This window comes from Salarias fasciatus, chromosome 6 (genome assembly GCF_902148845.1).
Source record: "Salarias fasciatus chromosome 6, fSalaFa1.1, whole genome shotgun sequence".
Taxonomy (NCBI): domain Eukaryota; kingdom Metazoa; phylum Chordata; class Actinopteri; order Blenniiformes; family Blenniidae; genus Salarias; species Salarias fasciatus.
The window spans coordinates 11,044,995-11,070,942 of NC_043750.1; the positions used below are offsets into that span (position 1 = coordinate 11,044,995).

Consider the following 25,948-nt stretch of genomic DNA (forward strand, 5'->3'; position numbering starts at 1 on the left):
CATATGTAAACGTATATTCTGCCTCCCACATGTCCAAAAAGTTCCTGTTTTCTGCCTTTCTTTTCGACATTTTTGAGATAGGTAGCACAGCGCCAGGAGCATCAGCTCACCAAATGACAGCAGAAGAGGGTGTGTTAATAAGAAATGCACAGATGCAACTGCTTCTTAAAATCTCTATCCGCCCGCACAAACGATTTTTTTTAATCAATTTTCAAATCCAAACCCGCCCGCTATCCGCAGAATAGTTTTTAGGTCTACTGAAGATGCCTCGGCTATTGGTATTGGCCGGGTCACAGAAAGGGAGCACACGCGCAGCAGGGCATGGAAAAATATGGAGGAAGCGCGCACCGGCCTGCCGCGCGGTGGAAAGGGGGCTCGAAGTGACAGCAGATGAGGGTCTGTCACCAATGAGGAGTCATCTGGGAACGGGGAGAGTCCGACGAGGCCCCAACTTCCACCAGCCAGAGAGGGACCCGCAGAATCACTTCAAACCTCCACACAGTGGCAGATCCACCGGCCATTCCATGTCATATCGTCAGATCTCACTAGCAGAAGCTGTTTCTCAGGTAAACAGTCCCGAGACCAAGGGACTTCAGACAAAACAGAGCGGCCATCACACTGTGTTCCTGAGAACTTGTAAACAAAGCATTATTCCATATCAATGACAGTCTCAGTTTTTTTCTGAGTTTAATTGGAGGCAGTTATCACTTAACCACTGCTTGGTTTGTGATATGCAGTTCATTAAGGAGCTCAGTTTATGGGTTCCAGATGGCTCGAAGGAGCAGCACAGCTGTAGGTCATCAACAAATAGGCGGTAAGAAACGTTACTGAACTGCTCATTATCTGACCCAGAGGAAGGACATACAGTAGGAACATAAGGGGTTCCGGAAATGAGCCCTAGGGCACAACACACTGCAGGTTGGCTGGCTCAGACGTATTATGGTTGGCTGATACATTGAAGCTCCTACCAGCCAGATATGAGGAGAACCACTGGAGCACTGGACCTGACAGGCCAATCATTTTTGGAATATTGACTTCAACATTCCATATAAACACACCATCAGTGAAAAATCCCCTAAAAAAAGGAAGCCATCATATCGATGTAAATATATGTATATAAAATATAGATAAAAAAAACCCCACTGGATTATAGAATTAATCAAACCTCATCTTGAAACTGAAAGTCATGGAAGGGTCCAGAAATTGCTGGGGGTTTTTTTCTCTCTCTCTCTCTTTCTCTCTCTCTCTTTCTCTCAAACACACACATTTTTTGTAAATCAGCTGCTTTCCTGTGGACTCCTTGGTACTGCCCCTCAGTCAGACCCATTGTGAGGCCAGTATGAAAGTGAAAGTAAAAATAACATCCTATATAAAAAACCATCTTTTCCTGTTTGCGTTCAACTCTGGACAAAGGAGTGTCAAGAGCTGTTTACTTCATTTCTCAGGACCGATACAAGGCAACAAGATGAGTAAGTTGACTGTTGTTTTACTCTGGTTTGTGTGTTATTGAATTTAATTGAAAGTCCTTTATATCTTGCAAAGGGGGAAATTGCAGTGTTCCAGCAGCACAGAGAAAAGAAATATAAATAGAATAGAAATGTGAAATGTGACAATTTAAAAAAACCCATCCATGCATAGAAAAAATTAAATATAATTTAAATTAATTTTTTTTCATATCGTCATGTTTTTGAGGGTTGCATTCTGAACTGTATCTGCATTATTTTGTGTCATATGTCGTGCGTTTACATGGGACTTTTTAATTCTTCTATAAATCCGAGTAAAGCCTGTAGAATATTGACTGTTTGCAAACACAGTAATATTGATCCTTCTCATAAACGTAGTTCTGCTCAAGCCGGTAAATGTATGTTCTCACCCCAGTGTGATATGTGCAAGGATCAGCGGTGTATCTCCTGCCTACTCTTCAATAAAGTCAAGTTGTCATTTAAACCGGTCGTCTTCATAACCACAACACCCAACAAAGTCTAATTATGTGTTATTTTGTGTCACAGGCTCCTGCTTGAAAGGCTGAGTTTGTTATGTAACTCCAAAATCTTGTTAAATTGACACTTTTGTTAGGCTATGGAGGCATCATGTGTATTCCTACTACTGGAGCCTCCGAGGAAACAGCTCAGCAGGACAAGCTGGAGTACTCAGGTGAATCATGCAGTTACATACAACCAACTACATCATAAGCTGTAAAAAAAATCTCCTCTGTGTTACAGAAAATAATTTTATAGCATTTATTGATGCCAAAATGTTTTTTTCCACTTTGTCTCTAAAGGTGTGCGTGCTTCAGAGAAAATGGCAGAGACGGATTTAGAAGACATGGACGAGTACAAGGACAAGATAATGAAAGTAGGAGGTGAATTTAAAATACAGCCTGCTCTCATCGCAGGCATCATCTCCAGAGAGTCCAGAGCAGGAAAAACACTACAAGATGGTTGGGGGGGATAACAAAAAGGCCTGGGGTCTGATGCAGGTGGGAACCAACACTGTTCAGCCCAGATCCTCACACAAGACACCACATTGATCCAGTCCTTTCCCATCTCTGTAGGTGGATGTTACTGAAGATGGCGGAGGACATGAACCTGAGGGCGAGTGGGACAGCGAGGAGCATCTCCGCCAAGCGACTGGAATCCTCATTGACTTTATTAAAAAGATCCAACGAAAGTTCCCGAGATGGAGCAGAGAGATGCAGCTGAAAGGTTTGTTTGACAGAAACAGTGAAGTCCTGCATGCTCAAATAAATAAGACTGTCCTCCATCAGAAAACCACCACAGTGGATGTTAATTCACAGCCCAAATTATTTACCAAGTTACTTTTTAACGTCAAGTGCCTCCTAGTGGCTGGTGCTGGGGATAACGTGTTACAGTCACACTATTCCTTTTTTGGGTAACAAAGTAAAGTAACACATCACAATTTAAAATATCTGTATTGAAATGTCTTAACCGGACTGCAGTAATGCACTTTTCTGCATTACTTGAGCCGTGTTTGCTTTTGTGTAAAGTTCTGTTCCTTCCAGTCTGCATGGTCAGAAAACCACGATTATCGTTTCATCTTTATCTCATAAAAAGGATCTCTTTTCACTCACCTAAACACCCGAAGTTCTTCAAGTGAAACCCGCCACAACGCCTGTGATCGCGTCTGTAAATCAGCACTATTACATTGTGAGCAGAGTGACATTTTGTTCATGAGTCGTGATACGGTCGTCATGCTCCACCCTTTTGTTGATGCTCCGCCGCTTTATTGTGTCAGCTTAGCTATGCAGGAGGAGTTGAAATGAGCTGAAACTTTGCAGCTTCTGCAAAGAAACATGAGGTCCCTACTGCTCTCCACTGATCTACTGCACCCCATTCCTTCTCTCCTCCCACTCATAAATCAAACACTGGTTATAGACCTTTTCTTCTGTAATGTCATCGATAGATCAGTTATGTAGTTCTATAATTCATGAACAGGTGGTAAGAATTTTCTGTCTGTTTAATTCTTTGCATTTTTTTTAAACTTTTAATCATTTTGAGTGCATTTCTGTTTTGATTTTATAGGTTAAAATCATAACACCTTTACTTTTTAATTTCTTGTTGACCATTTATTATCTTTTTTACATGAGTATAAAGACATTTTTTTCAGAAGTTTTGGTAACACTTTACTTGAAGCAGCCCTGTATAACACATTATAAGTATATTATAGCACTGTATAACTATAGTTATAAACACTCATAAATGATCACAATACTTTATAATATCAGGACCTAACCCCAATCCCAACCCAAACCCTAACCATAACCCTATACTGTATAGTGGGTTATAAAGCATTATGGTCATTTATGCGTGTTTATAACTACTTATAATGTGTAATACCGGGTGCTTCAAGTAAAGCGTTACCGATTTTTTTTCCCCCCTCATGTTTCCAAAAGTCTGTGTTATGAGATTCTCTTCCTAGAGTTTTATATGATAAATAAACACTTCTGAGACAGGATAAGTGAAGATATGACTGTAATGTTTGTCCAAGTATCGACACAGTGAATGAAGAAACTGTAAAGTTATGAAATTACTTTTCAAGTACAGTGACTAGTAAAGTAATTTCATTCATATTTACATAAGTAATGAATAACTAGTAACAAATTACTTTTTTAGAGTAACTACCCCAACACTGCTAGTGGCCATGTAAACAATATCACAGATAAACAGATTTTTTATTTATTTATTTATTTTTTTTAACAGAGCAAGTAGCTCTTAAAATAGATACATTTGACCACAAATACTCTGCATTGACTAATAATTCCAGATTGATTTTCAAAACATAACAAAATCAAAAGTTGTTATTTAAAGGTGTATTAAGGAGATTAAAACATTGAAAGTACTTATTTTCCACCACAAATATGTTACAAATACTCAATGATGTGTACAATGTGCCCTGACTTATTCATAGTAAGTACCCTAACAGTACTAACTTGACACTTGACAGTTGCAGTGCCGGTCCGGCAATTTGTATTTCTTGGGAGAATTTGAGAGGATGTGAAGTAATGCCCGCTCCAGCTGGCCTGACTTGCTTAGCTTTCGTTTTGTCCACCATTACTCCGCCAGATGATTAGCGAACAACAACTGAGCAGTATTGAGAATGGATCTTCCAGAAAGTAATAAAAGACCGGCTTCTAGCACTGCCACAACTCCAGCACAGACTCCATGCAGGCAAGAGAAACTTAAAACCTGGGTAATTGATTCAGACATTTTGGCAAGAGATAAGGATGGCACTTGATAATTTTGATTTTCCTTGAAAAGTTAAATATAACTTTACTTACTTCAGTTGAAGCCATTCTTGCGAATCGATCACCTCTTCTGCGTGCCAAGGCTGCTAATGCAGTTTTATTCCCCTCTTCCGTGCACGTACATGGACACAAGCCACAGGCACAAAGCGTTTCACTAAGCTGCATTATGCCCAAGGCCTGATGAGGCCGTTGTTTCGCATGAAACGTGCAAACTCCTTAATGCACCTTTAATGCGCAGAAGCAAAATTGTGAACAAATATAAATACTTAGTGCAAATATAAGTGGAAGAACTCCTTCCATTGTAACTACTTTAAGAGCAACTCGCTCCATTTAAAAAAGAAAAAAAAAAAACAAAAAAAACAACAAAACACTCCGTTGGTCCATGATATGTCTGTGAGATTATTTACATGACATGATGAAGACGCTTGACGTTAAAAAGTAACTGTTTGTCATAATTTGGGGCAAAAATTCATAACCATCATGACTATTTGAGATGGAGGACTTGGAATAAACACAAACTGATTGGAACTTGTGTCTTGCAGGAGGAATAGCTGTGTACAACATGGGGGATGGAAACGTTCACGATCAGAATGTGGACAAACACGACTGGTAAAGACTACGCCAACGATGTCGTTGCCAGAGCGAAGTGGTACAAGAGGAATGGATATAACGGATATAACGCTGATAGTTGGTGTTTGCTGTTTTAGCATACTATTCTATGTCAGCATGACAAAGCTGAATTACTGAATGTGTCTTGACAGCACAAAATTATAAGTTGACAATGTCTCAACTACATCAACAGCGTGAAATTGAAAGTTTAAGTCTACCTGAATTAGTGAGGTGGGCTTTTAAAGCAGTCAGGTGAGTGTTTAGATTAAAACTTGGATCATCACATATTTGCCTCTGTTGTCTTGGTGCATTATGGGAAACTTCACACTCTTTTCTTCAGAAGCCGTCTACTGTGTGTGTCATCATTATCACAAGCTCTTTGTTAAGATGAGTAAATTCTGACTTCTTCTTATACTCCCTTTCGTAAGTGTGAAACAAAGCTTGATACTATTTAGATGTCTTTTATTCTGCATTTCTTTTTCCTTTTTCTTTGATTCATTGATTGCTTTTTTATTTTTTACATAATAAAGTGTCAATCAAACCATCCAATGTGGTTGCAATGTCTAATTTAATGTGGTTACGAGAGTTAGAACATATATTGACAAAGATTTTGTAGTTTGTACGAGAAATGGAGTTGAGTGAATGTACGCACTTAAATTGAATGTGCCGAGACAAACCTAATACAACGCACCACTTTGCTAAGTTAAAATGGGTATTTAAATTTAGTACATTTATCATAGTTTCTCTCAGTCAAGTCACTTATACTTTTTTGTAACGGTTAATGCATTTCTCAAAACAATTAGCACACACTGCAAAATCAAGTCGATAACCTGCAAAGGTGAGTTGTCACTTGCTCAAAACGGAGAGTTCATTCCTCAAAAGCAAGTTTTCATGTCAATGAAAGAGTCAGTGTCTTCAAAATGAGACGTTCAGGCACCGTTGTTTATGAACACGAGAGTCAAACGGCTTTGTCATGTTTCCATGATGACACTTTACTCTGAAATGTTTTCAAATGCAAAAAAACTCACATTTTGAGACACTATCTGAAAATGCTCAAGACAGGACTCTCAACTGTACAGAACTATTTGAAGATGACAGTAATGTTGAATGCTTTTGTATATTAAAGGAAAATGATCATCATGATGTTGTACAGAACATGAAAATACCTCTGAATGCCAAAACTCGTACATCTGAGCAGGTTGTTGGCGATTTCAGTTAATCATGGCTTCCATGTTTTCCTTCTTTCATGGAGTAAAAACAGAGACTTCCGTTGGTTTCCCTTCAGGAACTGAAACATCTGGAACATCAACAGCAGAAAGTCTGGATGGCCTCACTGATAGCTCCACAGTGAGCAGCTTCCTGTCCTCCAAGTGTTTGTCCTGGTTTACAGAGGCGGGAAGCTGCGTCCCGGGCTGCGTGGGGGGGTCAGCGGTAGACGCAGTGGTGGTCCTGGTGCTGCCGCAGCTCGGCTTTGTGCTGGAAGCTGTAGAGGCACAGCGGGCAGCGGTACGGCCGGTCGTCCCGGTGTTTGCGGCTGTGGGTGATGAGGTTGGAGCTCTGGCTGAAGGCTTTGCCGCAGATCTGACAGACGTGGGGCTTCTCTCCTGGAGGCACAGACGCATGAGGTGAGGTGAGGAGGAAACGCTCAGGAACAAATCCACGTCAGCAGGTGAACCCACCGGTGTGTATGAAAGTGTGTTTCTTCATGTCGGACTTCTGGTGGAAGCGTTTGCCGCAGTACTCGCAGGGGTACGGCCGGATGTCGGAGTGTATGAGCAGGTGTGTGGAGAGGGTGGAGGAGCGCTTGAATACTTTCCCACACACCGTGCAGCCAAACGTCCGCTCCTGAAACGACAGCAGGAGGCGGATTTCTGAGATCAGCGCTTTAGATACCATCTTCAGACACGTGGGAGTGTTCCAGGAGCTGTGGTGGTGACCTTTGCCCTGTAAGGCGACGCCTCCTTCTCTGCCCTGCTGGGCTTCATGTGTGCTGCAGACAGATGAGCTCTGCTGCCATGACTCTTTGATATGTGAGTCTTCAAACTTGACAAACAGGAAAATATCTGTTTATAACGAGACAAACACAGATTAATGAGAGAAGAACAGTAAATGTCAGGAAAACATCCCTGGACTAAACTCACTGACACCAAGTGGGCGCACCAGGAAAAGATGCAAACTCCTCACAACGTCCAGAATCAACTTGAGAATTTTCTAGAAGTGCTGACACATCTCCGTGTGGTCTATGTTATCACTCCAATGAAAAAATAAAACTGTACCCTGCAGAACCGGCCAGCTACAGTCGAATCTGACATGAAATCTGTTGGTTGACAGAAATTGACAATAACTGCAATATAATAATTTGACCACCAGGGGCACAATTTGCTTTGTAAGAGGATTTCTAAACAGATGTAAACATTTCTGTACTGAAAGAGTATTTCTGCAGTGTTAAAAGTTATTGTAATCATAATGTGATCGATACGCCTATATTTCTATATTTTTCAGTTTCTGTTGTGGCTAAATGTTTTATGACTTTAAGGATATAAATATTACATTATAAAGTGACAGTCACCTGCAGGTTTAAAGCACATGGTGAACTTATGCATTGCAGGTGTATACAAACAACATTTCTGCCAAATACGACGGCGCTAAGCCATTTAGAGCTTTAAAAACAAGCAACAATATTTTAAATTGACTTTTAAATTGACTCTGTCTGAAACAGACAGGGAGCCAATGAAGAGACTGTAGCGCAGGAGTGATATGATCAACACGCCTCGCCCCTGTCAGGAGGCGGGTGGCTGCGTTCTGTACCAGCTGTAACCGACGCAGGGAACAAGCAGCCAGACCAATATACAGCGAGTTACAATAATCCAAACGTGATGTAATAAACACGTGGATTAGTCTTTCCAACTGGTCAGAAGGCAAGTAAGGTTTAACTTTAGATATCAATCGTAGCTGGAAAAAACTTGTTTTGATCACTGAGCTGATCTGTTTTTCCAAGCTGAGGGAGCTGTCAATAGTAACTCCTAGGTTTTTTACAAGAGGGCTGCAGGAAGATCCACAATCAATAGTAGGCCCAGGTTTACCAAAAAGAATCATTTCTGTTTTGTTTTCATTTAAACTTAAAAAGTTCCAATTCAGCCAATCCTTTACCTCCTGGAGGCACTGCTGTAGAGATGAACATGCATTTTCAGCCTGCAGTGGCAAATAAATTTGTACATTGTCAGCAAAACAATGAAAAGAAAGCTGATATTTGTGAAAAATTGACCTAAGAGGCAACATATAGATAGAAAATAGAGTGGGGCCAAGGACAGAGCCCTGGGGGACTCCACATGTTAAAGGGGGCTTTAGCAGACGAAAATGAGCCGAGGCTCACCGAGAAGTGCCTTCCAGTGAGGTAGGACCTAAACCATTTTAGGACTGTGCCTTTCATTCCAACAGAGGATTGCATACGATCTAATAAGATCTCATGGTCCACAGTATCAAAAGCTGCGGTGAGATCTAAAAGGACCTGGGTGGCCAGAATCAGTTATTAAAAGCAAGTCATTTAAAATTTTTAAAAGAGCACTTTCAGGGCTATGATGTGATTTAAAACCAGATTGGAATTTTTCTGTTAAATTGTTTGAGTCCAGATAATTCTGCAGCTGATATAGTACCACCTTTTCCAAGGCTTTTGACAAAAAGGGCAGCTTAGAGATAGGCCAATAGTTGGAGAGCTCTGAGGAATCCAAACTCTGCTTTTTGAGAAGAGGCTGGACCATGGCATGTTTAAACGCCTCAGGAACACAACCAGAGCTCAGAGAGGTGTTTATCAGCTTTAGAATACATGGGCCGACTGACTCAAAAACACTTTTTAAAAGTTTGGGGGGAAGACTATCAAAAAAGCATTCTGAAGCTTTTAAGTTTTGGACCACTCGTGTAAGTTCGGGCAGAGACACAAGCTCAAAATTACAAAGAATGTGGACGCGCACACGACCGGCGGAGACTACTCCAACGATGTTGTTGCCAGAGCTCAGTGGTACAAGAAGCAAGGATATTAGTGGCTGCAGACGACTGAAGCAACTGATGAAGAAAACACAACACGAGCACACTCTGTGTTTCCTCATGCATTTCAAGATTCTTTTAAAAGTTCACATCTGATGCCTGTGATGAAGACTAGGCGATTTATATAAATGTCACTGTGCGTGAATGAAAAAAAGGAACTCCCCTTTGTTGGTTTGTTTTTCTTGAGTGGTTTAGGAGCTGCACTTCAGAGCAGCCGTCAGCATTCTCACTCTCACCTGGGTTGGACTGGTTGAATTACTGGCTGGAGAGTGTTTGGAGGGTTTACTGTGTGGAGTTACTCATGTTCCCCACCCTACAGTGTACTATGTACATAGAAATAAAACCATGACTCTTCTCAACAATTTTTATTCTGTACTTCATCTAAAAATGGAGTATTTTGCTCATTGCAGTTGTTATTCCACATTTAATAGTTTTCGCTGCTTTTTCCATTTTGTTTTTTTTGGTTTTTTTTTTTCCTCCCTTGTCCTGTTCAGCAGCTGGGGCGTGCAATATTGTATGAATGTAGCCTTTTACTATCTGAACAGATTTTAATGTTAGCAGCAGGACGAGAACGAATCTCCTCCTGCTGCTGCCTTTATTTAAAGCTGGCGTCCAGCATGGCTGCCGGACAGGACCGGGACGGAAACGCTCAGAGAGCGAGAGACAGAAAAGAGAGAAAGATAAAGAGAGGGAGAACGGTTGGGGGGGGGGGGGGGTTGGCTAAACCTATGTACAAATTCACAACAACTGCAAAACAGTGTTGTCAACGCACCACACGCAACCAAGAACCATCCCAAACCCCAATCTAGACAACACCAAAACAGAGCCGACAACCAACACTAAAACTGACAGAACCATACATTTATATATATATATTTTTTCCCCCCCCGATGAACCATAGTAGTGAACAGACGAGTAACTAGTAGTAAACTCGGGGCGTGCATCAAGAGAGGGCTACTACAGATCACCATTATTCTAACCACCACAAGAAGACAAGGTAACCGAGTATGTGAAGAGTGATTAAAGATCAGCGTGATTGTGCAAATATGATGGTGATAGTGATGGTGGTAGTGATCATGCATATATGACCTCTGACCCCTGAGCAGGCCAGAAGCAGGCTAGAGAGGCCCTCAGAGCCCAGACAGCCGGCGGTCATCCCAGAGCCCGGATCCAAGCCGCTCCCGCAGGCAGACGCCCCTGCTCCGGTTCAGAAACGGGGCAGAGGAAAGCCCCGGCCGGGGACCCCGGCGGTCCCAGGGCCCGGGCCCCGCGGAGCCACGACCGGCAGGAGCCGGTCCACCCCGGGCGCCGGACGCCCGGGGCGGGCAGAGCCGAGAGCCCAAGGCCCAAGAGCCCAAGAGCCGACCCCCCACACAGGCGGAGGGCCATGACCCACCCTGGAGAACCAGCCCACACGGGCGGCTACCCACCCCAGGCCAGCACCCCCCCAGCGCTCCGGCCACGCACCCCAAGATCCAGGGCATCACACCCCCCCCCCCCCCCCCCCCCCCCCCCACCCCCCCGTCCACCCCCCGACCCACCCCTCCCACCCTGTCCTCTCCCACCTCACTCCCCCCCCGCCCCAACCCAACACTTACACCCACTCACTCACGCTGACACACACACACGCATGCGCACAGTCTTGTATTTCTATCCTTGTGGGGACCGTCCATTGACTCCCATTCATGTCTAGCCCCTAACCCTGACCCTTACCCTAACCCTAACCCACACCACAACAAAGCCTAACCCTAAAGAAATGTTTTTGCACTTTTACTTTTTTCAGTAACAACAACATGGTCAAGAAAACACTGTTTCTCCTACTTAGGACCGGAAAAAGGTCCCCACAAGGCACGTCGTTTCACGTTTTGCTATCCTTGTGGGGACATTTGGCCCCAACAAGGATAGAAATACGAGAACGCGCTCACGCACTCACACACACACACACACACACACACACACACACACACACACACACACACACACACACACACACACACACACACACAACCACTCATCCCTAAACCAAACACACCCACATTCTGACACACTCACACACGCTAGCAAACACGTACACACACACACACACACACACACACACACACACACACACACACACACACACACACACACAGTCTCGTATTTCTATCCTTGTGGGGACCTTCCATTGACTCCCATTCATGTCTAGCCCCTAACCCTGACCCTTACCCTAACCCTAACCCACACCACAACAAAGTCTAACCCTAAAGAAATGTTTTTGCACTTTTACTTTTTTCAGTAACAACAACATGGTCAAGAAAACACAGTTTCTCCTACTTAGGACCGGAAAAAGGTCCCCACATGGCACGTCGTTCCACGTTTTGCTATCCTTGTGGGGACATTTGGCCCCGACAAGGATAGAAATGCAAGAACACACACACACACACACACACACACACACACACACACACACACTCACACTCACACTCACACTCACACTCACACTCACACACACACACACACACACACACACACACACATACATACACACACACACACAAAGTCAACCCTACCCCAAACACACTCACATTCCCACGTCATCCAACCGTCATGTCCTGTGGGAGACCCCCCCGGAAGGCGAGGGAACCCCGAACCCCACATCCAGGACCCCCCACCACCCACAACCGCCGCCCCCACCCCCAAACCCCACCGCTGCAGACAGGTATGCACCCCCCAGAGCCAGCAGCCCCCCAAACCACAGCCAGTCCAAACCCCAGGCCCGTGGGGAAAACAACAGCTGTTGCTTTTTCCATTTTGGACGATGAGTCACTTTAAGAGTACAATTTTGTAAAAGCGTTGTCATGCCTCTAAACACCAAAGCTGAGGCCGAGCCTTCTGATACACTGCTTCAATGGAGTCCCAGTCATGTTCCCTATTTTGGACTGAAAATTCCAAATGAAACACACAACACATTCTTACTTAACGATCTAACATTAAGAAAAAAACAGGAGGACTGAGAGATGGAATGAGCTACCTTTATCATTCACTTTGTTACTCATTGACCGAATTAACACTTAAATCAGTCACATATATCAGCTCACTAAAATCTCTTTTGGTTGCAACAGCTAACACAGTTATCATCCATACTAATAAGATTTTGCCACAAATGCAGACGAAAACAGGCTCTATTGCCCATCTAACTCAAAACCTCAATACTCCAAGTTCTGCTCAAGATGTAAATCTGGTATAGGAGCATTTTTTGAGCTTGTCCTTGAGCACTGCAGTTTTTACTGACCATCAGGGTGCCAAGCTGCATGCAGTGACTCAGTGAAAAGTTACTTCAAAAGTAAGCATCATATATATAGATAAAACCACTGAACTTTAGAATTATTCAAACCTCATCTTGAAACTGAAAGTCATCAAAGGTACAAAGGTGCCTGGTTGCTCTTTGAAAACACATTTCTTGTAAATGTATCAGCTGTTTTCCTGTGGACTCCTTGGTCCCAGCCCTTCAGTAACCCCCTTCTGTGAAGTCAATATGAAAGTAAACTTAGAGATAGCACAGCCTATATAAACCCTCTTTTCCTCTTTGCATCCAACACTGGACAAGGGAGCATCAAGAGCTCTTTACTTCATTTCCCAGGCCTGATACAAGGCGACAAGATGAGTAAGTTCCACTGTTGTTGTACTCTTGATTGAGTGTGTTATCGTAACGCCATGTTTTTTGAGGCTGCATTCTGAACTGTATCTGCATTCTGTATTATTTTGTGAAACATGCTTCAAATGCTGACTTTGTTATGTAACTCCAGTATCTTGTTAAATTGACACTTGTTAGGCTACGGAGACATCACGAAGGTTCATACTGATGGAGCCTCCAAAGAAACAGCTCAGGCGGAGAAGCTGGAGTACTCAGGTGAATCATGCAGTTACCAGAGTTGCCAACCGTTCCTTGAAAAACGGAATCGTTCCGTATTTGGATGTAAAAGTGTGCGTTCAGTATTGAGCTGAAAAGGAACGCACTTTGTTCCGTATTTTTGTGAGAGTCAAAACCAGTGGAACTTGCGCTTTTTTTTTGAAAACTTACTGTAAATTGTTCACCGGCTCTCTGACGTTCTGTGACCAATGAGCTGACAGAGATGGCTCGACAACACAGAATCGCTCTTATCTCATTGGTCAAAAAAAGACAGTTCCGAGGCTACGGCAGCTCATTGGCCAGTAGTCAGTTTGGTCACAGAGCGCGTGGGAAGAAGTAAATCAAAACATTAAAGCAGCGCAGCATGGCTTCCAGATACATGTAAGTTTGTGCCGTTTCCATATCGGATATATCATGGATTTGTGTCTGCTGCTGCAGACTGTGATGTGTTTTCAGTTTAGAAACGGAACCTTGTTGGTTTTTTTGTTTAGAAGGTTTTTCAGTTTTGATTTTGCACTTTTTTAGTTGAAAAAAAAAAAAGAACATGTTAAAATCCAGAAGAGACAGCAGCTGTTTGATGATATTTTGCACATTTAGCAATAAATATAGAATAAAATAGAATAGAAGACTTTATTAATCTCACAGTGGAGAAATTTACAGGTGTATAGGCTCATAGAACCCACAGCAGGGTGCAAAAGTAATGCATGGTGCAATAATTAACAAGTTACAGTGCAAATCATACAAGGATGGACAATAGAAGCTAAAGACAATGAAGATTTAACTGTATGTACAACCTGAGTCTTAAAAATGTAACAGTATATATATATATATATATATATATATATATATATATATATATATATATATATATATATATATAAAATATACAATATATACAATACAATATGCAATATATGATGCAATATATAACTATACAGTATGATATAATACGTACAATATGTTTTAGCAGAGTGAATGGATGATAAAGTGTTGCTGAGTTTCTGAAAGGGCGGGTGCAGGATATTATAATGTCCAGGATTAGGTTATATTCTACACAGTAGAATTGTACAGTCTGACAGCGGTGGGGATGAGAGACCTGTGATATCACTCCTTCCTGCTCTGAGGGTCTCAGTCTCCTCTGAAGGAGCTGCTGAGCTGCTCTAGCGTCCGGTGCAGTGGCTGAGAGCTGCTGTCCATCATGATGATGATACTGGAATGATAACTGTCTCACTGCAGGCCTCAAATACAAACTGATCAAGCTGATCATGAGTTATTGCAGTCTTGCTACTGTAGGTGTAATGTAGTAGCCTAATGTGTTTTTATAGTCTGTAATAGGTATAACTGTGGCAAAATGCTGTTATATATGCGTTTTTCACCCCCAAAAACCTCGTTTTTTTCAGCTGCCCGCGAGAGGCATTCCTTATTTCAATCTCTGGGAGTTGGCAACCCTAGCAGTTACATACAACCAACTTGATCATAAGCTGTTAAAAAAATCTCCTCTGTGTTACAGAAAATAATTTTATAGCATTTATTGATGTCAAAATAGTTTTTTCCACTTTGTCTCTAAAGGTGTGCGTGCTTCAGAGAAAATGGCAGCGACGGATTTAGAAGACATGGACCAGTACAAGGACATGATCAAGAAAGTGGGACGCGACTTGGAAATACAGCCTGCTCTCATCGCAGGCATCATCTCCAGAGAGTCCAGAGCTGGAACACAACTTAAAAATGGTTGGGGGGATAACGGAAAGGCCTGGGGTCTGATGCAGGTGGGAACCAACACTGTTCAGCCCAGATCCTCACAGAATAAATTCACAAGATACCACTTTGATCCAGTTCTTTCCCATCTCTGTAGGTGGATGTTACTCCAAATGGAGGAAGACATAAACCTGAGGGCGATTGGGACAGCGAGGAGCATCTCCGCCAAGCGACGAGAATCCTCATTGGGTTTATTGAAAAGATCCAACAAAAGTTCCCGCACTGGAGTAAAGAGGAGCAGCTGAAAGGTTTGTTTCACAGAATCAGTGAAGTCCTGCATGTTTGAATCAATGAGACTGTCCTCCTCTCAGAAAAAAAAACACAGTGGTTGTTAATTCATGCCACAAATTTTGACCAAGAGTTTTGTTTTATTGTCAAGCGCCTCCAAGTGGCCAGTGCTGGGGGTAACGTCTTACAGTAACACGATTACTTTTTTGGGTAATAAAGAAAAGAAACCCGTTACATTTAAAATATCCAGTAACGCTCTTTTCTGTGTTACTCGAGCCGTTTTTACTTCTGTGTAAAGTTCTGTTCCTTCCAGTCTGTACCGCCAAATAGTCATGATTATTGTTTCATCTTGCTCCGACCTTCGTTAACCACACCATCTTATCAAAAAAAAGATCTCTTTTCACTCACCTAAACACCCAAAGTTCTCCAAGTGAAACCCTCCACAACACCTCTCTGTAAATCAGCACTATTACATTTTGAGCAGAGTGACATTTTGGTTCATGAATCATGAGGTTGTCATGTGATGGTCAGTCTGCCCCAGGGCAGCTGTGGCTACAGTCGTAGCTTACCACCACCCAGTATGGTGTGAAAGGGTGATGTGATATTGCAGTGTGAAGCGCTTTGGGCTCTGTCAAGCAGGGTAAAAAGCGCTATACAAGTGTAGTCCATTTAGTCCATTTACCATGGTTCCTGCTTTTCTCCTCACAAATTTGATGCTCCACTCCTTTATTTTTGTATTTCTTACTGACCATTTAATTTTTATTATTTATTTATTTATTATTAGGAATAAACACTGTAGACAAGATAAGTGATGACACAACTGTATGTTTGTCCAAGTATCTACACAGGGAATTAAGAAACTGTAAAGTAATAAGTTGTGAAATTACTTTTCAAGTGCAGTGACCAGTAAAGTAATTTTTTTACTATTTCCAGAAGTGAGAAATGAGAAACTGGGAACAAATTACTTTTTTAGAGTAACTAACAAATATAAACAATTTAGGTGCAAAAACTCCTTCCGTTAAAGAAAATTCAGTCTGTGAAGCACATCAACTTCCTATGAACTTCAGAGTCCTTAGCAACCAGCATAGCAACCAGAATAGCAAGCAGCAAGCAGCTTGGTGGAGAAAGCTCGAATGCATGTCGAAACGAAAAAACTGCAGATCACACACATAAACCAAGTGGATATCATCAATATAAAGCGTATATGTGCCACAGGAGAAGCATTGCGTAAATTACAATAAACTGAAGTCTTTATTCAATGCAGAGAATCATATTTGTGGTCAAAATGTAGCTACTGTAAGAGCAACTTGCTCTGCTCAAAAAAAAAAGAACAAAAAACCAGAACAAAACACTCTGTTGGTCCATGATATGTCTGAAAGATTATTTACATGACCACAAGCTTCATGTTAAAACGCAGCATGTTTGTCATAATTTGGGGCACAAATTCATGACCATTGTGATCGTTTGAGATGGAGGACTTGTTGGAAGGAAAACAAACTGATTGGAACTTGTGTCTGAAGGAGGAATAGCTGCGTACAACATGGGGGATGGAAACGTTGAAGATCGCAATGTGGACAAGAAAACAACTGGTAAAGACTACGCCAACGATGTCGTTGCCAGAGCTCAGTGGTACAAGAAGAATGGATATGACACTGATAGTTCGTGTGTTCTATTTTAGCATACTATTCTTTGTCAGCATGAAAAAAAACATTACTGAATGTGTCTTGATCGCACAAAATTCCAAGTTGACAATGTCTCAACTACATCAACAGCGTTAAATTGAAAGTTTAAGTCTACCTGAATTAATCAGGTGGACTTTTAATACAGTCAGGTGAGGGCGTGGATTAAAATTTGCATCATCACATATTTGCCTCTGTTGTCTTGATGCATTATGGGAAACTGGCAGGGAACTTTACTCTCTTTTCTTCAGAAGCCGCCTACTGTGTATCTTCATTATCACAAGCTTTGTTAAGATGAGTAAATTCTGACTTCTTCCTATACTCCCTTTCGTACGTGTAAAAACAATACTTGATACCTATTTAGATGTCTTTTATTCTGTTTTTTCCCCTTTTTCCTTTCTCTTTGATTCATTTATTGTTTATTTTGTTTTTTACAAAATAAAGTGTCAATAAAACCAACCAGTGTGTTTACAATGTCTAATTTAATGTGGTTATGAGAGTTAGAGCAAATTGTTGAGTTGAGTGAATGTACGGACTGAAATTGATTGTACCGGGACAAACCTAATACAACGCACCACTTTACTTGAGTTAAAATGAGTAATTAAATTTATTAAATTTATCGTGGTTTTGCTCAGTCATGTCACGTTTTACTTTTGCACAACGGTTCATGAATTTCTCAAAACAATTAGCACAAACTGCAAAACTGAGTCAAAACCTGCAAAAGTGAGTCGTCACTTGTTCAAAACGGAGAGTTGATTCCTCAAAAGCAAGTTTTCGTGTCAATGAAAGAGTCAGTGTCTTCAAAATGAGACGTTCAGGCACCGTTGTTTATGAACACGAGAGTCAAACGGCTTTGTCATGTTTCCATGATGACACTTTACTCTGAAATGTTTTCAAATGCAAAAAAACTCACATTTTGAGACACTATCTGAAAATGCTCAAGACAGGACTCTCAAATATACAGAACTATTTGAAGATGACAGTAATGTTGAATGCTTTTGTATATTAAAGGAAAATGATCATCATGATGTTGTACAGAACATAAAAATACCTCTGAATACCTAAAATTGTACAGCTGAGCAGGGAGTTGGTAGATTTCAGTTAATCATGGCTTCCATGTTTTCCTTCTTTCATGGAGTAAAAACAGAGACTTCCGTTGGTTTCCCTTCAGGAACTGAAACATCTGGAACATCAGCAGCAGAAAGTCTGGACGGCCTCACTGATAGCTCCACAGTGAGCAGCTTCCTGTCCTCCAAGTGTTTGTCCTGGTTTACAGAGGCGGTAAGCTGCGTCCCGGGCTGCGTGGGGGGGTCAGCGGTAGACGCAGTGGTGGTCCTGGTGCTGCCGCAGCTCGGCTTTGTGCTGGAAGCTGTAGAGGCAGAGCGGGCAGCGGTACGGCCGGTCGTCCCGGTGTTTGCGGCTGTGGGTGATGAGGTTGGAGCTCTGGCTGAAGGCTTTGCCGCAGATCTGACAGACGTGGGGCTTCTCTCCTGGAGGCACAGACGCATGAGGGGAGGTGAGGAGGAAACGCTCAGGAACAAATCCACGTCAGCAGGTGAACCCACCGGTGTGTATGAAAGTGTGTTTCTTCATGTCGGACTTCTGGTGGAAGCGTTTGCCGCAGTACTCGCAGGGGTACGGCCGGATGTCGGAGTGTATGAGCAGGTGTGTGGAGAGGGTGGAGGAGCGCTTGAATACTTTCCCACACACCGTGCAGCCAAACGTCCGCTCCTGAAACGACAGCAGGAGGCGGATTTCTGAGATCAGCGCTTCAGATACCATCTTCATACATGTGGGAGTGTTTCAGGAGCTGTGGTGGTGACCTTTGCCCTGTAAGGCGACGCCTCCTTCTCGGCCCTGCTGGGCTTCATGTGTGCTGCAGACAGATGAGCTCTGCTGCCATGACTCTTTGATATGTGAGTCTTCAAACTTGACAAACAGGAAAATATCTGTTTATAACGAGACAAACACAGAAGAACTGTAAATGTCAGGAAAACATCACTGGACTAAACTCACTGACACCAAGTGGGCGCACCAGGAAAAGATGCAAACTCCTCGCAACATCCAGAATCAACCTGAGAATTTTCGAGAAATGCTGATTTATCTCTTTTCAGTCTATGTTATCACTCCAATAAGAAAAATAAAACTGGACCCTGCAGAACCAGCCAGCTGAAGTCAAATCTGGTCAACATGAAATCTGTTTGTTGTGAGAAATTGACAATATAATAATTTGACCACCAGGGGCGCACTTTGCTCTGTATGTTGTGAGGATTACTAAACAGATGTAAACATTTCTCTACTTAAAGATAATTTCTTCAATTTTACTAGTCATTCTAATCATAACATGATCTATCTTACTATATTTCTATATTTTTGAGTTCCAGCTCCGTGTGGCTGAATGTTTTATGACTTTAAGGATAATTTAAGGATTTTTTTTTTAACTTTAAGGATAACAAATATTACATTAAAAAGTGACAGTGATCTGCAGGTTTAAGGCATATGCTGAATTGATGCAAAGTATTGTTGAATTTGCAGCTCTTCATTCAAATTTCAGGTCCGTCACGTGTTATAAAAGGACTATTCATTAAATGTGAACTAATTAATGATATATTGATACTTTGATGCACCAAAATAAATACACACATTCAGAACTGTCATTAGTGATATATTATAATGATAATATTTCCTGCTCACTGGGGTCAAACTGCACTGTGGCCTCTGAAGGAAGATGAGTCTGACAGGCAGAAGTCCTCCTGAAGGCAACACAGACAAGACACTCGGGCGCCATCTGGTGGTGGGGAGGGGATTTCTGAATACCTGTGCTCAAATGAATTAAATAAAGTGGTCTTTTTGAAAAATAGCTTTTAGTCCACTTTCTGTATTATGACTAGAAAAATATTGTGACTCCTCTGTGTTTTGTGAATCACATATTCAAAATTAAGAAGAAAAGAAAAAAACCATGACCCCAACCCTATTAAAAGAAATGACTGAAATGTTGGTTTCAAGCCACTCCAGACAACGTTGCGACACATCAATCACCTTTCGTCGGTCACCGGTGAGAAAAAAGAAGTAGCACAAGCTTCCCACAGTGAGTGAAACAAAAAAACAGCAACTAACTTTTTTTTTTGACTAATTTCCTCCCTTCAGTCGTCTACAGCTGGAATGTAAATCCAGGAGGGGATAGTGCTGTTATCTTGTAGCATGTAGTTAAAGGATTTTCATGTGAGTGACGGCGTTTTTGTGTCGAGTTTGCATCTTTTCCCTGAGCTCTTGTCTCCAGCTTCTTCCCTCTCTACATTGCTTGAAGTTGTGTGTTTTAGATTTGAACTTTCATCAGCTATGAACCTTCACATCCGTACCCTCATTCTCATTTTGTGTATTTACCCTACATTCATGTGATTTGATGTCCTTGTGTCTCACACTGCATAAGAGAAATAAGAGATAGAAGCCATACTTTTCCACAGAGAGGACATTCTGGCGTCAGAGCGCTGATCTGAGAGCCGCCGTGGCTCCTGGTCTCCCTGAAACTCCGAGGACGCTCTCTCAGATCTCTCAGTCCCACCGGGAGTTTGTCTGGATATCCTGAGCTCGCAGGAGGGTTCGGCCACAGCGCCGGCGAGGGACGGGGAGAGGCGGCTCGCTTCACGCCGCTCAGAGTATTGGAGCTGACGGGACTGCAGGCCTCGGCTGATCTGCAGCCTGGGAACAAAGACAGAGCGAGAAATGAAGCTCGGAACACTTGACATGACAGTAGAGGTGTGTGTGTGTGTGTGTGTGTGTGTGTGTGTGTGTGTGTGAACTTGGTGCACAGCAAAATCTTCTGAAAAATGTGTACGAAGCCGTAAGTAGAAGGTGTAAATAATATAAACAGTTCTGAGATCAGGGTTTTGATGGAATTTGTGTTTATATTGTCTTCTTATTGATTTCGATGAAGGAGGTTTGGAGCTTTGCTTGTGGATAGTTGACTGATCTGACCTTTAACCCTGAACTATTTTTAGTCATTTTGTTAATTCCAACATATGCTCATATATCAAAATCTGAACTATGTGAGCTGCTGTGACATGCAACTTTCCTTTATTCTTTTTTTTTCTCACTTATAATAGAAATGCATAATTTATCCTCTTCTCATTTTTATGTACTCACTTTTTGTGGATTTGCAGAAACATTTTCTTGATTTTTTTTTTTTCTCTCTCAGTTTTTGTAAATCTGAAATAGAAGTTTGGGATAATAGATTTCAGAAGGGACATACTTCCATCAGTGCAGCCAGACAGTGGGAGATCAAGCTGCAGCAATATCATGGGGGTTGAAATATTCTCAGCGGCGTCCGCGGTGGAGTACCCCAGGGTTTTATCCAGGGACCCCGGGGGTTTCTCTGCTGGGCTGATCAGTATGGGGGTGGATCCGGGGCTGGGGCTCTGCGCTGCCGCTCGAAGGTGGCTCAAACCTCCTCGCTTCACCAGGAAGGAACGAGGCATCACTCAGGAGGAGAAGCTGCTGATCAGCCACTGATTCAGACTAGAGATAAATAAACAATTACTGGGTTTAGTCATGCAGACATCAATGATCTGTTGATCATGGGTTACATTACACATTAATGATCTAAATTCAATGAAAACATGAAATGACTTCAGGTGTGTTGAAGCAGAGACACATCTAAAAGCCTTTCAGGGATTCAGTTTGACATCCCTGTTAGAAAAAAAAAAGAAAAATCCTCATGAGAAAACAAATCCATTTTTGAGGCCCTAAACATTGCTTTTGTGTTGTTCTTGTTGACATTAATGTCATTAAGTTCAAAAAAACATATTTTCTCTTGAATATTTTTGCACGAATGCCATCTACAGAAGGACAACATATGAAGATTTAACATCTGTTCCAATCACAGCTGATGGATTTAGATGTAGAATTCAAATTAGATGTGGAGCCAAGTTCCCCGTTTCATGGAACTGCAAAAAGAAAGAGCCAGGTCATAAAGGACCAAAATTTATTGCCTGAAAAAAAAAAAAATCTGCAGCTGAAATAAAACATTCCAGTTTTCATGGTGAAGAACAGATTTGGTCTCAGAATCCTCCATCAAAATGTAATTCCTGCTGCCAGCAGGTGGCGCTGTGATGAACGTTAGACAGAACTTCCTGTTTGATGGAGCATGGGAGGACCTCCGCGGCTACGCCCTTCACTTCTGCGTAACATTTTGATCAATTTTCATCAGGAGAGCCTGCAGTTCACACTGGTGACATTTCTCATCTCTGGGACACACACACACACCCAGGGAGGAGTTAGCTTCACACGCTTCACACACTGTGCAAAATGGCCGACTTCCGTGATATGAAAACACGTCGCTTGCAAAAAGTGGTCCATCGGTGCCACCTGCAAAATTTAAACATGAAGCGCCTGCAAAAATGGCCGAGATACACAGAACACACACCCAAGGGAAGTCAGCTATTTTGAAAAATATGGTGGGTTTTGGATAATTTTGGCAGAAATGTATACATTCTATAGAGCAAACTCATCCCAGGGGGCAATTCCAGAGTATATAATTTGTCCATTTAGTCAAAAAGGGAGTGATGAGCAAAAGTTCTGAAAATCTTCTGCAGAAGCCTGAAGGTGTGTCTTCGGCCACAACATGACATCCCAACATGTTGCCATTAAACATGAAGTGTCATGTAAATAAATATCCTGAACATGATTCCATCCACCTCAGTCCAGATCGGATCACAGCCACATGGCGGCCTACACATCAGCCTGCTGGAAACAGGAAGTGTGCTTAAATAGCATGTGCACAAGAGGGAACCTTACAGATTCCGTCAACATCGGCCAGTCTTGAAAAGCAATTAGTGAGATAAAGTTATGAAAATATTAGTGCTGTCAATTTTATTCGCGATTAATCCATTGAGGTCTGCCAATTGGGTCAAAGAAAAGAACAAGAGGATAATAGTGTTTTTTCCTGACATTGGGACTGATTTATGAGGATTAGATTAATTAATCTCAACTTTAAAAAAGCTATTTGTTGACAGTTCCCCATGAATTAATCATGATTAATTGCGATCAATGCGATTAAAACTGACAGCACTAGAAAATATTTAAGAAAAGTCTGAGGATGTGGCCTCATCCATGCGACCAAGTATCTGCATCATGCTGGATTTATTTTGGATTCTCTTTGCTTATAATCTCTAAGTCGGTTGTTCTCATGCAGTGATTGATATATGGATGTTTGGACGGATGTTCGGTAGAATTAGCTTTCTAGCTGCCTCCAGATTTTCAGCCCGGACTCGTCGATCGTGCCTTTGGTTCGCTGGTGAATCTGAAGATATGAGTCACATCGAGGCCCAAAAAAATAAAATCCATCAATGAATCCTGGGTGCTTTTATCCAGGCAGTGATGGAAGAGGAAGTTTACACATATGACTTAAATCCATAAAAACAAAAATCTCCCTTTAAAACTACACAATCCTGCATGTGCAACAGAAAATGGGGGCAATGATGCATGTTAGAAGCCACTGTGTGAGACTGAAGATGATCAAGATGATCAGTAAACCAATAAATATATCACACCAGCACATAATATCACAACAACACAAAACCTGTGGGGAGTTTTGAAATGAGCGACCCGGCTCGCCTTGAATAATGAATCTACAGGGACATAAAAGCTTCGTAATGCAGAATTAAAGAAAAATCAAGATGGATGTGAAAATGTGATTATTAAAAAAAAAAGAAAAAAAGAATTGAGCTAGTTTTGTCACTCTGATCCATGCAGGGACATTTATAGAGACGAATTTATGAAAACTACGAACAAACCCATCGAGAGGAAATCGGCTTTTTGAGGAGTCAAGATGAACGCCGGAAACCATCACATCAAAATTCACGATTATAACCGTTATATTGGTGACGCTGTTGTTACCGATTCAAGAAAAAAGGATTTTCAGTCCTAGGTGTTTTTAATGAGGCTCACAAAACTTTTCTTTTTTCTATGTTCTAGTTTCTGATTGGTGATCTGCTAAAAGCAGGTGTGGGAACATAAAAAAACCACATGAGTTCCACATGAATCTCTCTTCGTGAAAATCACTGTTACATGGTTTTAATGATCGGTCACATTCTTGTTTCTTTACATCTTTTTAATTATTATTTTTTCTTTAAACACAGTGAAGACGGGCCGAGACAAACAAACGTCCGTGATCTACACTGAGAAATCCGACGTTCTACTTTCGGAATACAAGTAAAGTTGCTGCACTAAGTCCCATGATTTTCATTTATTTTTCTAATTACAGACTAATTTTTAACCTTTGAGATGTGATGGAGTCATTAAACAGATTTGCATTACTATTTTGATTATAATTATAATACATGTCCTTGAGTTCATGTTTCCAGCCCTTATTTCACTTTTAGATGTTTTCTAAAAAGATAAATGCAGCTGTGAGTTTTCCCTTTCATACATGTTACTGGATGTTGAGACTGACACTGAACACTGAGGTCTCCATCTGGTTCTGCGGTTTGAATATGAAGTCTAAGTTCAGAGCGTGAACATCGTTCAGCGTCGCTCCTCGGATCCTCTAACTATCAGCTGAAGAGGACGAGCAGATTATTGTTTTCAGTTTTGAATTAATGTATTTTCCGTCTCTAATGATGAGCTGAGTCTCCCTGGTGAAAATCCAAAGCATCACTGATGTGATTTCACTGCAACTCCATCTTTAAAACACTTTATTTTCTGAAGATAACCAGTTGATAAAAGGACTTAGTTGGTTTCACAAAACCTGTTTGATTCACATGAACACGTGGAGATCATTTAAACTGAGTTCATAAAAACCAGAAATCACACATCTGGATCATAATATTTCAGATCTAAGTTCAAACCGTTAAAGTTGGCATCAGACTGAAATAAATGAGTAAAAGACACTCACCAGATTTTAACGGGTGTCCTCAGCATCACACACACACACACTCACTCACACACACACACGCGGAGTGCAGCGCTGTGCTCTGTGGTGGCCTGTGAGAGGCTGATGATCTGTTTGAGGAAGCGCTTCAGCTCTGACACCTCCGACCACACCGCTTCCTCACACACGACCTCATACGGAGCGCTCGGAGCCGACATCTGCCCCGCTGCACCTCGGCTCGACGGTCCCAGCAGGGGGGAAGTGAACACAAGCTCTGCTGAAAATTCTCCTGAAAGTGTCGACACACCGCGCTGAGGCGGTTGTGTTTCAAAACACACACACACACACCGCCGAGATCAAGTCGGACACAAAGCCGCCTGATGCAACGACGAAGCTTCTGCACGGTGTTCGGTGGAAAGGCGTCGGCGAGGCGAGGACCTGCAGGGAGAGGAGAGGAAACTCGGCCCGTCGTTTCATCATCTCACTGAAATGCAGCCTGCACTCGAAAGAAAAGACTCAGGCTTGATTTGTTCCCTCGTGAGGGTGAATTCTGGTTCCATGATGACAGAAACACGTTTTTTATTCAAACTGTTTGAATAAAATGACACCAGAGTGTCCACCGAGTCGGTTCTTCTGAGATTCTCGGTTTCTCCTTTCAGGCTCCGTGACTTCTCCGCCTGGTGTCTGATTCTGGTTTCCTGATGTGTTTCACCGGAACACCGGGGTCGAGTTGTTTCTTCTTCTTCTTCTTCTTGTTTGCTGTCTGCCACAGTTTATGTTTGAACTTTCATCACTTTGCTTTTTTCTCATTTGGAATAAAGATGAGCTTCTGTTCCTCCTCTGACCCAAACCCAACAGCTGTATCAAAAATATCGATGTCATAAGACTTTCTGTGGAGTTTCATGTGAATCTTTGTGGACTACACAGATGATAATATCATCTCACAGCCGCTCATGACCTCTGGGTGTTAAACGTTTGTTTTTAATGTCAATGTCATTAAAAAAAAAAAAAACCCAGCTGAGAATCGAGGTGTCGGATCTGCAGCTGTACATCGAGCCCAGCCAGAGAATAAAGGTCGAGGGTTACAGCTGCACACACTGGCGTGACACACATAC

General features: G+C 42.0%; 2 protein-coding genes across 3 annotated transcripts; one reads left to right on the forward strand and one right to left on the reverse strand.

Moving 5' to 3' along the window:
* The first annotated feature begins 1,363 nt into the window (after positions 1-1,363).
* Positions 1,364-17,425, forward strand: LOC115391113 (lysozyme g-like). 2 transcript variants are annotated; one of them, XM_030095221.1, is made up of 5 exons: positions 1,364-1,469; positions 2,077-2,154; positions 14,874-15,070; positions 15,157-15,307; positions 16,808-17,425. In XM_030095221.1, the coding sequence occupies exons 1-5, from the start codon at positions 1,466-1,468 to the stop codon at positions 16,963-16,965; spliced, it is 588 nt and encodes a 195-aa protein (XP_029951081.1). In that variant the 5' UTR covers positions 1,364-1,465; the 3' UTR covers positions 16,966-17,425. The 2 variants fall into 2 exon arrangements, with proteins under 2 accessions (XP_029951081.1, XP_029951082.1); XM_030095222.1 differs by lacking the exons at positions 1,364-1,469; positions 2,077-2,154 and adding an exon at positions 13,283-13,304.
* A 482-nt stretch (positions 17,426-17,907) lies between these two features.
* LOC115391112 (zinc finger protein Gfi-1b-like) lies at positions 17,908-24,964 on the reverse strand. Its single transcript, XM_030095220.1, has 6 exons — positions 24,858-24,964; positions 21,216-21,481; positions 20,421-20,665; positions 18,790-18,915; positions 18,532-18,697; positions 17,908-18,456 (listed from the first exon to the last, which is right to left on the reverse strand). The coding sequence occupies exons 2-6, from the start codon at positions 21,439-21,441 to the stop codon at positions 18,278-18,280; spliced, it is 942 nt and encodes a 313-aa protein (XP_029951080.1). The 5' UTR covers positions 21,442-21,481; positions 24,858-24,964; the 3' UTR covers positions 17,908-18,277.
* Between the last annotated feature and the right edge of the window lie 984 nt (positions 24,965-25,948).